This window comes from Anopheles moucheti, chromosome 3 (assembly GCF_943734755.1).
Source record: "Anopheles moucheti chromosome 3, idAnoMoucSN_F20_07, whole genome shotgun sequence".
Taxonomy (NCBI): Eukaryota; Metazoa; Arthropoda; class Insecta; order Diptera; family Culicidae; genus Anopheles; species Anopheles moucheti.
Window position 1 is genome coordinate 53,626,248 of NC_069141.1, and position 16,349 is coordinate 53,642,596.

At 44.2% G+C, this 16,349-nt stretch overlaps 1 protein-coding gene across 1 annotated transcript; it reads left to right on the forward strand.

Annotated features, from left to right (window-relative positions):
- The first annotated feature begins 1,320 nt into the window (after positions 1-1,320).
- On the forward strand, positions 1,321-15,765 carry LOC128300800 (carboxylesterase 5A). Its single transcript, XM_053036996.1, has 2 exons — positions 1,321-1,762; positions 14,279-15,765. Exons 1-2 carry the CDS (start codon positions 1,321-1,323, stop codon positions 15,763-15,765), a joined length of 1,929 nt encoding a protein of 642 aa, XP_052892956.1.
- The last annotated feature ends 584 nt before the right edge of the window (positions 15,766-16,349 follow it).

Here is a 16,349-nt window from a genome sequence, read left to right on the forward strand (position 1 = left end):
CTAATACAGTTTCGTGCCAAAATTCAATGTGTTTCTTAGAGTGATTCAAGGGCTCCGGGCACATTGGCTCTCCAAACGCATCGAAATTAACCGGATTCAACAAAAATAATGGGCTATTATGAAGCAAGAACTACGAAAGCATCTCAAAAAGGTCTAAATGGCAGGCCATGAAGTTATTGCGTCCGATGAAGAAGAAAACATTACATTATACAATGGTTTTTATTACTTAATTTTGAATCAAGAATCGAATAAATGTTAATTTTAACTTGGAAAATTTGATTTTTGATAAAGATTTAACATAACATATCAACTAAGTTAGTGATTCATGTTTGAATCATATTTAAATTGTCTCGAATCGCAGTGTGTTTTTTTGATCAACCCAACATCATTCCCCCACTACCCCCAGGAGTACCTAGGACGAAAATCTACTCACGCATATCTCACCCAATTCCCTACTGGGCGTACACACTGAGATTGTAGTTGTGTAAAGCCGTACCCGTTGGTGTCCCCATTTACTTTCACCCCATACAACTTCCATCGCGTGAGACCCTTAGCCGCGGTTCGGCAAGGAAGGGAGAGTACCTGAAACTATTCCACACCGCTTCTTCTAAAACAAAACGAAGGAATTTTAGAACCAGCAAGGTTCACCAAAACCCTCACGGTGTGTCGGCGCGAGTGTTCATTCAAGCGGCAGCCACGAACGAAACAACATCCTCGCGCGAGTTTCTGCGCGAATCCGTAAAGCCATGGCGTCGTAAGGACCTGCAGAACTGCCGCTGGTCTGAACGTTGGCGCTTACTCGGTGGTTGATCGGGCAAAGGCTCTGCCGAAGATCGATTGTGGTGAAGAGAAGTTCCATCAAATACGAGTACTTTTGTGATTGGAGATTGGTACTTTCAACTCCTAAACGTACGACGATCGAACCCATCAAACAGCAGTGCTACTGTGCAAGAATCGAGTGGTGCGACTTTATTTTCCCGTGCGCCCGTTTAGTTTCGTCGTTCAGTGTTCGCCGTTTGTTTGGTTTGGTTGTTGAACCTGTTCCGGTTTGTTTGGTAGTGGTGCTGCGGGCCCTTGGGCCTGGTGTGTGGGTCCTGCTCGTGGTCTAGTTTCGGAATTGCCAAACCAAACCACAGCGAACGTCCCAGTTCCAGTTTCGGGTGTTTCGTTTTGTTGTCGTTGCTTTTGAAGTTTCGGTCTGTGCGGCAGCGAAATCCAACTATCTCGCACCGTTGAGGCAGGCTGGTTTGTGTGTGTGTGTGTGTGTGTGGCTGTAGGGTTGGGCAGCATACGGCCAAAGGAGAAAGTGAAATTGCCGCCATGGTTACAGTGTCGACGTTTCCGAGTCGAACCTTCACCCGGCTGGCGCTGCTGCTGAGTCTGCTGTGCCGTGGGGGGCTGGGTCGGGATCCACCTACCGTGTCCATCCCCGATCAGGGCACGGTGATGGGCATGTACATGAAGATGTTCCGGACGCAGCGGGTCATTGCGTACCTGGGCATCCCGTACGCTCAGGCACCGGTCAACGAGAAGCGCTTCACACCGCCGGTGGTGGACAATCTGCCCAGCTGGGAGGGGGTGAAAAATGCCACCAGTATGGCACCGCACTGCTGGCACATGCCACGCGACACCCATCGGCGGCACAACCAGCTGTTCATGGAGCTGATCCGTTCCGGCGACGACGGCGGCGGTGGTGATGGCGGTGGCGGCGAGAAGCAGTACGATGAGGATTGCCTGTTCCTCAACATCTACATACCGGACTGTAAGTATATGGCGGGTGTGTCGCGGGGCGTCAGCGGAGAGTTTAATTCAAATGAAGCCAAATTTTATGAGTGTGTGCTTAGTGGTCAGCCAAAGTTCCTTGAACTTTTTGACACGCCAGTCAATGGTATCGATCCTTTCTACAAGAAGGTTTCGAGTTGTGGTTGGTTCTCGTCAAGACATTGATGGTAGTTGTTGATAGAGAGGCGTAATATTCGCGTGCTCAAAGTGAATAACGAGATGAAAATCTAGTTAACTCTCGCTGTATTATCAGTCTGCCAGTCTGCTATGAAGATCATGCCAAATAGTGAGCCCTAGTTGATGGAATTCTGTGGAAAATATTATGCTGCACAACCCAAACATGCCCCAAGGTGGATAGAGTGACACACTTTTACGTTGAACATTGAACTCCTCATGCCTTCCGATGAGACGAACGAACGGCACTTTTAAGGAAATGAATCGAGCGGGAAAACGGCCACATGCCACGGGACCGCAGCGAAATCATAAATCCCACCGCCTTCACGACGCAACACGCGAAACCGTTGACAACTTGGACCCCGCGCGAAGGAAAATCCACTGCAAGGGGGCCAGAGCGCCGAGTAGCCAAGGTACCAGCCACGCCGGGCTCTCCTTGAACGGAGTCAAATTTTCATTTTATGGCCATTGACTTCCTGCCCGCCAGCAGTCCGTCTTGGGTGTGTTTGTGGCTTCGGTACACCCGTGCGAAGGGAGGGACAAGGTAAGGCGGTAAAGCACACACAAAAAAAAACAGTGGAACCCAATGTATTACTGTTGACGAAGTATATGGAGTCGACCATCGTCGCATGGTGTACTACATGGCCAGGTCCTTGGTAGTGCCAAACCAAAATGCTCCATTTGCATTTGCCCTCTCGCGCCTGCCAACGAACGTGCTGTTGAGTGCACTTTTTAGTGAAAGCATATTTTGATCCCTGTGCTGCCTTGGTGACATTTCCTGTGTTCCCTTTCCTGTGCCGGCGAACGTATGAATAAAAATGCGAAAACGTATCACATTTGGTGCTGGCGTCGGTTCGTTACCGTTTATTGGGTTTTAGCAGCAGTTGGCTAACGACTAACGCATGGAACCATAAATTTAAATGCATCAAAAATATGTTATGGCATATATGTGTACGATTAATGTGAAAAATGTATGAAATAACACCACTAATGCTAATAAATGCATGGCAATGGTTGACGGTATTAGTAAAATATTAAAAAAAAATGTTTGTTTGAAACACCGGGCGCCTCCATTTTCGGGAACACATGATTTTTATTGCAACGGTTCGGTGCACTTAAGCTTTTTTTTGTGTAGCAATTGAGTAAACTTTGTTATACTAATTACGTAACATTAGCTAGTGCTAACACAAAGCAATGAAGAAACATAAGACACCCACCAACATCGTGATGGTGGTCAATAGCAATCTCACCCCTTGTTATCGAGGAAATGTATCAACATTATGCTAATCAACACTGAAATAAACACATTCTTTCTGCGAGCATCAATAGAAGCATGAAAACATTTCTCCTACGAAGATAAGAGCTTTGCGTTAAGTACCCTCCTACTTTTGTTTGTTCTGCAAAAAAAAAACATTGTAGCTTCACAAGTGTAATCACTATAATTATAGTCCATCGGGGCTCGGGCATCGGATCCATCGGGTCTATGGTTAAGCATCAAATAGGAAAGATAAGGAATTATTTAATAATAAGCCTCTTCGCCTTTTGCTGCCTCATGGTAATTTAATTGTTTGCACCACAAGTTCAGTTATTTCATCGCACAAACATATTGAAGAATAGTGATTATTGAGTGAGAGTAGTGAGACCATTAAGAAACGGCAAGAGCCTAATGGTGAAATGGGCAATTATTTCTGCAATGCTTCAACCCACCCTTTTAAAAAAGTGTAACCACACACTCCTTTTTCAAAACAATAAGGTGACCTGGAGGGTGACATGGAACCCTTTTAAACTACCTCACACAATTAGGTCACACGTAAGCAGCGACCAATAAGTTAAGTATAAATGGAAAATTAGAGGTCTTACTAATTTCAACCTTCCGTTGTACTTTTGCCTTCGTTTGAGCCTTGCAATGGGTATTATTTTGCCTCTCATACATTAACTTATGGGCTTAGTAGTTACCGAATCCAACAAACAAGTAACGTAAAAGTTAATCCCCGCAAATATCTGTATTTGTAAAACACAAGCTAGTAGAAGGCTGGCGGCTAAATGAAGGAACCAAATGCTCAAACGAATAACCTGCTGCAAAATATGCTACACAACGGCACAACTTCAATTTTCGACCTACATTTCGACCCGAAATCGACGAGACGCGAAAAACCGTTTATAAACACACCGTAGTGCAAAAACTTCGGTTCGCACTATTCTATTCAACTGTCAAAACTGTCTCTGCTTCGTGTTGCCACTAGCTGGTTTTTCACGAACACCGTGGCAAAAAAGGTGCAGGGTGGTTTTTGTTTTTTTGTATTTTCCTTTCGCTGGTGGAAAATTCAAACACATCCGCTTGCACACGTGTTCGGCAAGCGGATGGAAGCGGATGGGAGCGGAACAGGCAGCAGTAGTGACGATGGTCGGTTTCGAACACGTTGCTAGGGAATGGCGGAACAGGTAATCGATTTCCATGTGGATGGGATTGTTTTTTGTGTTTCCTTTACTGCATTGTGTGCCGTATTCTTCGTGGCGTTCAAATTCCCCAATGTTTGCGTACCAAAATTAAGCATGTTTTTTGAGGGTTCAAAAAGCAATCCAGATACGTTACGGGGAACAGGTTTGCATAGGAATTCGGTTCATTTATAGTAATTTTATGCTATTTCTTATTTATCGGCAATGTTTTGGTTCTTCTTTGGATTGCATTCCATGGGGAAAAAAAACATTTAAATGGAGTATTCGTAGTTTTTTGGCTTAGTTCTTTGTAATATAGATAACACAAATAAATAAACAGATACAACACAGGGCTCTATATTTTATGTTTTATTTTGTTTTAGTTAAGTTATGTTTAATTTTGTACGAAATTTCCAGGTGCATTCTTCATTTTTGTAACACTTTTTAAAATATAAAAGATTTTTGATACATTATCGTTCCAATTTAAAGAAAAGTTATAGTAAATTTGAAAGCTTTTAATACCGTATGTATATTTGTCCTATTAAACCATTTTTTGTATCAAAGCGAGTTTCATTAAAACTCATTACAAATGAAGCCCAGTTACTCAGCGCGTTCCCATGCTCCGAACGGATTAGCAGGATTATGCAATCTGTTGATTAATTCATGGTTTTTGCCGGTAAGAAGAAGCTTACAATGAAATGAAGGTATACAGAACATTTGACATTGAACCTTTCGTTTTGGCCAAGAGGTAGATCACGCGCAGCGGCATAAGTAATCGCATCAGTCGATCCTTACATCAATCAGACTGCTCATTTATATACTGTTTAGTTTTTGGCTGAGTCTTACATAATTACCTAACTGACCCTGAACTCGCCATGGGTCAAAGCTTACCCATGGTTTGTCGTCTGGGAGGTCTTGGAGACGTTGCAGATGTGTGAAGTTGATTCATGCACGAAAAAAAAAACAAACCAAACGGTAGCACGTTTCATCCATTTCTTTTCCTGCGGTGATTTGTACGAACAAAGAAACAAGATTTAGAGGTCAAGCCGGGGGTCCTAAGAGCAGTTGCTTTTCTCTTCGTCATCCTGTACGTGGCCCATAAGCCGCGAATGTAATGATCGTTAAAATGGTAATAAGATCGTCTGATTTACGGCACGAACGGCTGCAATTACCCGATAGAAGTTATTGGGATGTTAAAACTGCTAAAATCCAATGTGTAAATACTGAAGTAAATAACACATCCGGTGTACTTTGCCCGAAGGTTCGATTCACCCGGGCCCCGGTCGATCGGATCGAATGCTCGATTTGAAGGTCAAACCATTGTTGCTGGGCGTAAACTTTGACTTCACGCTGTAACCTTCAAAGTATCCAAGGGGAGCATAGCTTCTTCCCATTTGTTTCTTAGTGCTTAGTGGCCACATTGCAAACACGCACCTTTAGCGCCATAATTGAATCTTTATCGAGGACCCTCTAATGCGCCACTTCGATTTCTTAAACTGCCAGAATGGGCCAGATGGGAGCTGGAATGAGGGGAGTGGAGGTGCCTTTGAGTTTCCAATAATTGAGCTGCCAAGTGAGCAGCTCGGGCAGAACCGTGCATGGGTGCGTAAGAGTACCACCAAACGCGCCTTGTAATTGATTGTAATCGGTTGCGGTTTGGTGAAAGTTTTAATTTCTTTACAACTCCCGGACCACCGCCCCTCATTCACGCGCGATGTCAGAAAGCGGATGTTTAGTGAAGCGAATTGTGTGTGCGTGAAAGCAGAACTTTAAACATTCTATGTTTTTTTTTTGGTTCGAGAAATGAACAATAGCTGTATGATCAATTCGATCGATCAACTTTTTGTTGAGCATTATCCCACCGTGCACCGTTCGTTTCTTTTGAATCCCGAAACTACCATAAATAAAACCAATCTTTGACAGCTACAACTTTTTGACTTTCTCCCAACAGTCCGTGTGTCCATGTCGCACTTTCAAGGCTGTTCGAAAAAGAATTTAAATATGACGTGCCGGATGTGGAAGGGTTGCCATATGCATACACGTACACAATAAAATTACTCCGAAAACAATTTCTGTGTCTTTGGGAACACATTTTGCCGCACAACCGCATGCTTGCCGAGTGGCCCCGGGTAACAATAATTCAGCGTTTAACCTTCGGAGAACGAAGCGTCACGATGGCTCATACTGACATTTATGAGATCCTATTAGACCTTCAAATTTATATGTGCTACTGGAGTAATCGAAGTGTGTACTACAGACGACAGGCTCGTTTTCCATTTGACTCCCTTTTCCTGCGCGTGGCTGCACGTGAAACCCCTTACCGATGTGTTTTCGTCCTTCGAACGGATGAATCACATCAGTTTCCGGCAAGGGAAAACCGCTCGTGGGCTACACCTATAAAAATAAGATTACCCCGAGGGAAACCCTGTGTGTCGCTGGAACGGCGTCGTCGTCCCTGTGGAAGAGAACCGTTTGCTGGCATCGGAAGTATACCATTTTCCCCGAAATCGATATGCAAATCGGGCAGGATTACAACGTTTTAATGGTGCAGGAAAAACAAAAATCGCTTGTTCTAAATGGGGCCACATGCACGGCCGGTTTGGTGTTGGCAGTGGTGGAATATGAAGAATTTACGCAAACTAACACCGTCCACTAATGTGTTAATGCATGAAAATGTCATCAATATGTCTGAGTTTTATTATACAATACTTCACAGAAAACGTTTGGTTCACGTCACCAAACCAATTGTATGTGAGGCTTAAATTCCTTGAACAGACTGTACTGTATCGGTTACTACTAGAACTGTAAATAGCAAGGGGAGATATGTAAGCAATTTTTGGATTTACGTACGTATTAAGAAATGGGCTGATGTTAGAAGAATTTCTGGAAACTTCTCTATGAACTTGTCTAGACTTTGTCTAACACTGACGAAACCCACTATGACGCGTTCGAGAGGAAGATGCTCAGAAGAATATTTGGCCCCGTATGTGTGGAAGAATAATGAACGAGATGCTGTAATGACGAGCTCTACGCGTTGTACGGCGAACTCACTGTCGTACAGTGGATTAGAGTCGCCAGGTTCCGGTGTGATGGCCATGTTATAAGAATGACACCGAACGACCCATCCCGTAAATGCACACCCATCCTGTGAGGTCATGCACATAGACTGAGTAGGCGTGGTAGACGCATATTGTGTTGAAATAATGGCGTCGATGCGCCCGCCAAAACGGTGACGGCGTCCGACCGTGAGCTGTTTAAAGGAGTACTGTAACAGACCAAGACCGCGAAACGGTTATAGCGCATGATAAATAAGTGTGTTAGAGATTTTTTTTTCGGAGTTGCCTGACATCCACTGGCCGATCAAGAATTCAGTAACTTTTCTATTATGCTCAGTTCTATTATGACGCGTATCGAACTGTGAGGGCATCTAAAGACGCACTTCGAAAGCGTTGAAGAAGTTAAAGACGAAGATCGAGCGCTTTCTGGAGGTTTCAGCAAAATCGTTCAAATAGCAAAGAACTGGAGCAGATGCATTCAGTGGAGGATCAATCCCCTTGGAGGCCCAGGGCGGAATTGTTAAAGGGGGCCCATGATTTTGCAACGACATTATCGGTGTTAGGGAGATGTACTTCAAACATGATTTAACAACACCAGCAAAGTCTGGGAAAGAAAACTCCCTTGCGTACATCTCAGAGTTCTGTTGCGTAGCCCTGTAAACGGGGCTAGTAAGCTAGTCTCGTTATAAACGTTTGTATGCGCTAAAGAGAACCATAACGCCACTACTTGGATCACATTTTCTACGATTTACGTACATTTACGATTCCTGATTACTCCAACGCCTTCTACGATTTTTCGCCCAAGGTACAGTTTTCAATCGGTTTACTTTACGGTAACAATCAGAGAAATTTCTTAGAAACCTGTATCGCTCATGTTGATGTTTTAGGCGATGAACAACACAATTGTTTTCAGATTTGCGAAACCAGGAAAGCATGTTTTCAAGAGGTGACACCTGCAGTGTGGAATAAATTTGCCCATCACTATTGCATTGCATACTATCAAACCCGTGAGAGCGATCGCTTGTGTAAGGAAGATGGATGAAACGGAAAGCTTCCTTCATCTCGCTCAAACTTCCCGTCGGCTGGTACGAAATTCCATACAAACCAGCTATTTTCAGATTGCCGACACCAGGAGAGCATCCACGGAAGAGGTAGCACCTTGTACAGCAATTTTGGTCGAAAACCGCCGAAATTTATTCAATTTTTAAACACTAACTTTCCCGTTTTTCGTGAAAAATTTCTTCGAAAACTACCAGTTTTTGAATGTGTAACACCAGGAGAGCATCCACGGAAGAGGTAGCTCCTGGTACTGCGCCGTAAGGTATGCAATGTTTATACACTAACTTTGCAACCAACTTGCAATGCAATGCGCCGTAAGGTATGCAATGTTTATACACTGACCTTGCAACCAACTTGCAATGCAAGTTTGGTGCATTCAAGAAACTTGCAGCAAGATGGCGCCCAACATCGTACTGGCATGCAACAAACTAGCATGCAAGCTTGTATGCAAACTTGCATGCAAGTTTTTGCAAGCAATTTCTTGCATACAAACTTGCATGCAAGTTTGCATGCAAGTTCTTGTATGCAAGTTCTTGCATGCAAACTTGCATGCAAGTTTGTATGCACGAAATTGCTTGCAAAAACTTTCATACAAACTTGCATGCAAGTTTGTATGCAAGAAATTGCTTGCAACCAACTTGCATGCAAGTTTGCATTCAAGCTTGCATGCAAGTTTGTTGCATGCAAGTACGATGTTGGGCGCCATCTTGCTGCAAGTTTCTTGCATGCACCAAACTTGCATTGCAAGTTGTTTGCAAGGTTAGTGTATAAACATTGCATACCTTACGGCGCAGTACCAGGAGCTACCTCTTCCGTGCATGCTCTCCTGGTACTTTAAATTCGGAAACTGGTAGTTTTCGAAGAAATTTTTCACGACCAACGGGAAAGTTAGTGTTTAAAAATTGAATAAATTTCGGCGGTTTTCGACCAACATTGCTGTACAAGGTGCTACCTCTTCCGTGGATGCTCTCCTGGTACTATTACATGGTACATTCGGAAATCCTGGTGCAATTTCGTTTATACTTTAAAGTCACAAAGTCGATATTCTTCTCTGCATTTATTAACACATAGAAACAATTGTTTTCTTTAATCGAGGAAGATTTTTTGATCAATTTTTTACTTTTTAAATATTTTTTTTAAAAAATAAATTAACTCTGCTGTAAAATTTTAAAAAATCGCACAATCGGCACAAATTTTTTGGGGCCCCCAACACAGCGAGGCCCTAGGCGACCGCCTACTCCGCCTACGGTTTGATCCGCCGCTGGATGCATTGGAGTAGCAGTTAATCATCCAAAAAGAGTGGTTGATACTTCTGGGTAAAAAATATCTTTCTGACTGGTACAGTTGTTCCGCAGCTCGACAACTCTCCCAGAGGCACCCCAGATGTGACAGGCCAAATTTTTTAGGGCAAACGCTAGAATGTAAATTTCAGATTCCACGATATTTGGGTGAGAAAATAAGGCAATTTCGAATGCAAATTGTAGAACGAGTTGATCACTCTTGGCCACGAAAATAGAGATCGTGAAACTTTGTCTGCCCTTCGCCATAGCCAACCTCCTTAAGGTCACCCGGAAGGGCATCATTGTATTTTTTGAGAAGGTTTATTTAATATAGGATTCAAGAAAACTTTGTTACATTAAAATCTCTCTATAGGTTTATTCGATTGAACTTTTAGCTTCGTTGCGATGATTTACTCGTTTATTGCTAATTTTTACTTCCTTTTCGGCGAGCACACGCGGTACGTAGTTTATTCGAACGTAGCGGCGTGCTGGACGTTGGCAGGAGCAGAGAGCAAGATTAAGCTCGCCAACGCTTTTATATCCTGGTGCAAACGTGCACCCCCTAGCTGTCCTATTCTAATATTATTTCTTGCCCTGTCTCCTAATTACGATCTCCTGATTACGAGAAAGATCCCAAGGATCTTTTCTCCTGTTACGCCTGGCGTTACGGTGGCGTCCTGGTCGCTACAAACTTACTATCGCTAGGTTTGGTTTTACGCTAGATGGCGCTCGTTACTAAAAAGGGATCATACGCGACGATCTGTTTACTGGTGAACGATCCGCCGACACGACGAAGAGATGGACAAAAAAGAATGGCTTTCCGACGAAAACTTCTGCAAAGGATAGAGATTTTTTTAACTTCACTACGATCTCCACTACGAGGTAAATTCTAAACGACAGGATTGTGAAACAAATAAGCGTTAAAAGAAGCTGTTCTTGGTCGCCTTTTTAGTTGGAAACAGTGGACGCAGTGCAGGACACAATCTTGGTTGCTAAACGCAACAGTTTGTTTTTCATTGCCTTCCGAAACAGGTTTGTTTTTAATGTAAGCTGATCAGCGGGAAACTAATCAACGGGCAGAAGCAAACTAGCAGTGTCTGTTCGGCACGACACTACCGCTCTGGCAGTTTCATGGTGACTAGATCCTTCTTACCCTGAAGTAAATGGTTTAGCTTTTAATCTGTGGGTAATTTAATCTGGCGATAGCCATCTGTCAGTAATGGTGGCCAGTCTTCACCGATTAAAGGAACAAGAAGATCCACAACGACATTAATCATCACGGAATGGTCATTTGCGTGTCTAGTACAATGTGCGAAAATGGCAACACGCTCTACAATGACAGGAATGCCATTAACTCTGGGTCTACTCAATAACACTCACTCACTAGGCGCCATCTACTAATTTCCTCCCATTCGCCATTTTTCGCTCAATCATCGATGAAGCTACTAATTGACTATGAAATGACAGTTAATTGCCATCTCCGATAAGATGCAATTTGCTATTTTGTCTCTGCGCTAAGGGCGTGTGAGCTTTCTGTAATTCATGACCCACCGGCGGCGCTACCACTACCAATGCCAATCACTATCTGGTACGTATGGGTGAAGTGAGTGTGTTACATGCGGCTATTTCGTCCTGGTGTGGCTTCTGCTGTTGAATCGCGTGACTAAGTTAATTGTTCCTCCCGAGTCGTTACAGCGTCGTACACACGGTGCGAAGGTTTCGACGGTACTCAAGAGGAATGGGACCCGCCATTTACCCCGATGACCCCATAAAAGCGTGTAGCGGTTCTGCAAGTTCATAGGGGACGGTGTTTGAGATGATTTTGTTTTGCTTGGTTTGGTGGTTCCTCGATGACCTAATGAGCGAACATGGTGGCACGTGTACGATTGAAGGTATCGCGTCTTATCTTCGCAAGAGCTTGTTTGACTTTGTTCTGGCTTTTCGTCCATGGCAAAACTGAAAATGTTACCGCAAATTGTTATTTTGGAAGAAAACTTGCAACAAATGTACAAACAGTTCGAAAATATTGGAGAATTTCAATAGTATGAATGGTAAATCATTAAACTGTTGCACGGTTTGCGTTCTTGCAGTACATTATTATAAAAGAAATTAAGAGAACGTGCATTGGTAAGACCACACATACTACAGGAGTTTATTAAAGGCTGGGAATACTTATCTTACAAAAGAAAATTATCTGATCTTTCACACGTCAAGCATATGCTTCCTATCGCATGTATCCCACCAATCGGGGCCATTAAATGTTATATTACCTTCAGCCGTGCCCCATCATCAGAATAGGACCTTCTGGCACATACTTAACATATCTCACAGTATATCAAGTAGTAGCAGTAGTAAAACACTTTCCAGCACAAGTTACTGAGCCCTCACGCAAACATCAAATTCCCAAATTCCTTTCGCATGGAACTTCAAACGGCGCCGTAGCAAGACAATATGCAATAGGTTGGATTTTAAATTCGCTCCCATTAGCCGTAAAGGTAGCCCGTGGACTCCTAGCGCTCGGTGGCATATAATTACTGCCTGTTACGGAAATTGTTCCAAAATTGTGGACACCCACGGCAAAGGGAGCTAAGCCCGTTAGGCAGAACAAGAACGTACCCCAGTCTACAATGCGCCGGACAAATATTTACTTAAACGACAAATTCCGTCACCAAAAGAGTGTTGGAGAACGCTCTGTCAACCGGTAAGTTCCCGCCAGCAAGCGTTCCCCAAAGGTTTCGCAGCGTATCCGCAGTAGTTAATGGGTTTTTAATTTACAACACCAGCGCCACTCTCCTGCTAGCATGAATTTAATCAAGCTTCATCACGATTCTGCCGCTGGAAATGGAAATGACTGCATTTTCAAGAATTTGGTGTGCTAAATTCTTAAGCAAGCAATAATACTTGCACTCCCCTGATAGGTGTCTTGAATGTTTGCCTTTGCGTACAGTGCTTACTGCTGGCCACTCAGACGTAGGTGTCAAAAGTAAACCCTACATCAATATTTCAAGATCGGTTCGTGCTGATAAGAAACCTATGCCTACGGAATCTCGCAAGTCCTTTTGGGCCGTACCGTGCGGAGTAGCGAAGCGTGACGGCATCAGTTACAGCACGAACCACTCACACAGAGAGAGCGCGAGAAGCCACTGTTGGGGGACTGCTGTCCCTTCGTACCAAATTACCAAAGCCAGGAGTCTCGATTTCCGCCAGCACGTAGTTCAACGAACTGACGTCGGGCAACTAGTCGGGCACTGGGTTAGTATTTGCCGAGCAGCGCTGTCCTTAGTACAACGGGACGTAGCATGATTTTGCAAACTCACGAACGACGCTTGAAGCGACTGCTTTTTGTTGTTGTTTTGTTACGGTTTTTGCGGTAGAACAATGGTACACGGTGCGCCGGGGATACATAATTTATATCACGTGGCTGTAGCGGTGAGCTCGAAGAAAAGTGGAACAAATTAGAACCATTCATCGGTGGGCTGTGGTGCCGGGTTGTTTTGGGTTTTAGGGGACTGTTCAGAGCAGCTAAACGCTGCTCCCGGGAGGGATTGCTGTCGTTGGACGATGGTTTCCCGATTAATCATCCGATCAAAGGACCGTTCGATGACAAAGTGCATAATTGATAAGTGAATGAATCGAATCGTTTCACAATACAGTAGGTAAACATTAATTGAAGGGCGATGTGTAAGGTTTTGTGTGTTATTTGAAGACATGATTACTACCAACGCAGTAATGGATTTTTTCAACTATTCCTACTCTGTAGATTCCAGCAGAATCTTTCCTCTGTATTCCTGCAAGTAGATTGATCATAAACAAATATGCTAAAAGCAAGTAAAAGGTATAGAGTTGTCTAATTTGACATCTTGCAACAACTAGACTCCACAACCCATTCGTTGAAGTTATTTTAGCTCAACCAGTATTATCTTGAAATGAGGCTTTGAAATCATTCCTGACTGTTGAATTGATCGAAATGGGAAAAATTGGTCAACAAAAGAAAAACATCGTCCTTGTATGTGCTAATGCTAACAATTCATTTCACCGAATGTTGCAACTTCAAGATAATGTTGCGTTCAAGATATTACATTAGTGCAGCAACTACAAGAAGATAATAAAAAATTACGAAATGAACTTATTTTTGCAATCTTTATATGCCTCGATGTGATAATTCTTTTACTGGGCATCCTTTTCAGTAGACAAAACTTCAATAGTCATGTAATATGCCATGTAATATCCAGCACATAGTAGATAGAGTAGGTAAAGTAAATTTAGATTTAGAATCTTTTAAAAACAACTATTCCCTTTCGATCAGTCAATCGCCACCACAAATACTCACCATATTGATTGCTAATCTGAAAGTTTTGTATTTAGTTGATGCATTTGAATCTAACATGTAAAGATATAATATTAGTATTTCTTCTACTAATTGACAGTTTTGAAACCAGCAATGATTCATTTTTTTTTTCATACCCAATGTTCTCTCTTGACGTTTTGCAGCAACCATGCCAACGGACGGTTACTCGGTGCTAGTAACCTTTCCCACGGGTGACTTTGATGGCGACACACCGTTCACGTTAAATCCCTTCCAGATGGTGTTCAAGCAGAAGATCATCGTTGTGACGGTGGCCTACCGGTTGGGCATCTTCGGGTTCTTCACTAGCATGGACGGGGAGGCACCGGGTAATTTCGGTCTGATGGACCAGTCGGCCGCGCTACTCTGGATCAAGCGCAATATCCGGCTGTTCAACGGGAATGAAGGTTCGGTCACGATCATGGGCCACGGGACAGGCGCCATTTGCGTGGGGTTACACCTCATGTCCGGCGACTGGACGGACGACATGTTCCACAAGGCCATCCTGATGTCCGGCAGTCTGCTGCTCGACTCGAGCGTCCGCAGCGCCAAGCAATATGCATCTTCTTTGGACGAGCTGGCGACCGCCTTCGGGTGCTTCCGTCGGCCGACCACAAAGCTGATGGATTGTTTGCGTCGAGTCGATGCGCAGATCCTCGCCGAGAACTCACCTCCAATCGACTGGGGCCCGGTCATTGACCGGGGGCTGAGCAACACGACCACACCCTTCATCTCGGACCACCCGAACATGCTGGTACACCAGGGGAAACTGCGCCGGGTGCCACTATTGATCGGTCACACCGACATGGAGGAAGTCCTGGAACTGACGATGGGTGACATGATCGAGCACGGACTGGGCTCGGAAATGTTTGAAACACTGCTGGGTGACGTCGTCATGGGAGATCTCGCCGAAATGGACTTCAACGAAACGCTGTGCGGCGGCAACATGGACATCGTGATGGAAGCGGTCCAGTATCAGTACAAACCGTACCCTCCGACTACCGATGCTGTCACGCTTCGACGCAAGTATATCGAGTTTGCGACCGAGCGCAAATACGTCGCACCGACGATCGAGCTGGCGATGCACATGAGTCAACAGGCGGACACGTTCGTGTACCGTTTCGACATCAAACCACGGACGGCGGCCGCTCTGAAGGATGTGCCCGAGTGGGTAGGAGTGCCGCACAACTTCGAGTTGATCTTCCTGTGGGGACTGCCGTACTGGTTAGCGCTCGCCGACCAAATGCAGTGGGACAGTGCGGACAAGCGGGTGGCCGACATCGTGATGACACTGTGGGCGAACTTTGCCAAGTTCACTAATCCGACCCAGGTAGGAGTGTACATCCGGTGGGAAAAGTTCACCGTCACCGAGCCGGGCGTGCTGATCATCGATCGTTCCTTCAACATGAGCGACCACACCACCATGAGCTTTGATGCGGTGAAGTTCTGGAATCACTACTACCCGAGCGTCATCAATTTTGCCGCCCAGTGCTGTAACGCGACGTACAACGGAGGTAATCGGGCTGCTCCACTGAGCGACGGTAGCCTGGTGGGCAGCTGGGTGCTGGTCGCCATTATCCTGTTACAATCATTCGTTCACCTGCACGCGACACACTTTGCCTCGCCAACGTAGTAAGCCACGAGACACAAACAGTAAGCGTCGCCGGATGCGCCATGAAAGACGTTTTGTAATAAATCACTCTCTGTACATAGCGAATGAGTGCGTGCGTACGAAAAGTGTGCCAGCGCACTAGAAGCGAGATTTTTTTGGTTTTTCTTCGTTTTTTTTTTGTTGTAAACTTAGGCAAATGAGAACGTTGGTTTTAATTTAGCTAAAATATTGTTTTCTTGTAATCTGAATCCGAAAATGTAAATTGACAGAAATATATATGTACAAATAAAGCAATAACAAAACGCAATAACGCATGTCGTAATTGCTTTTTTTGTTTGTAAAAAGTTATATGGATCGGAATCCGTGGTGAAAACTCAATCACAATTTTAACTAAACCATTGTTGGAGGTTTTACTTAAGTTTGATGGGACGAAAAATTGTTCATGTCTGTACGATTTTGAAAACAGAGCATTTTGACGTTTTCGGTGTGCTGGCAGCACTGCAACATAAACTGTCAGCATAGTTCCATATTTGTTGTGATTCGCTTAGTTAGTTCTGGGAAATTTTTGTTTAGCGTCTCTGCCAAGAGCGAACGCCGTGCCACCG

What these genes read in the sequence shown, in the direction of transcription:
- LOC128300800 (XM_053036996.1), top strand. Translation starts at nt 1,321, where the DNA reads ATGGTTACAGTGTCGACGTTTCCGAGTCGAACCTTCACCCGGCTGGCG. An exon ending in CAACATCTACATACCGGACT is followed by an intron (nt 1,763 to 14,278) that starts GTAAGTATATGG and finishes GACGTTTTGCAG; the next exon opens with CAACCATGCCAACGGACGGT.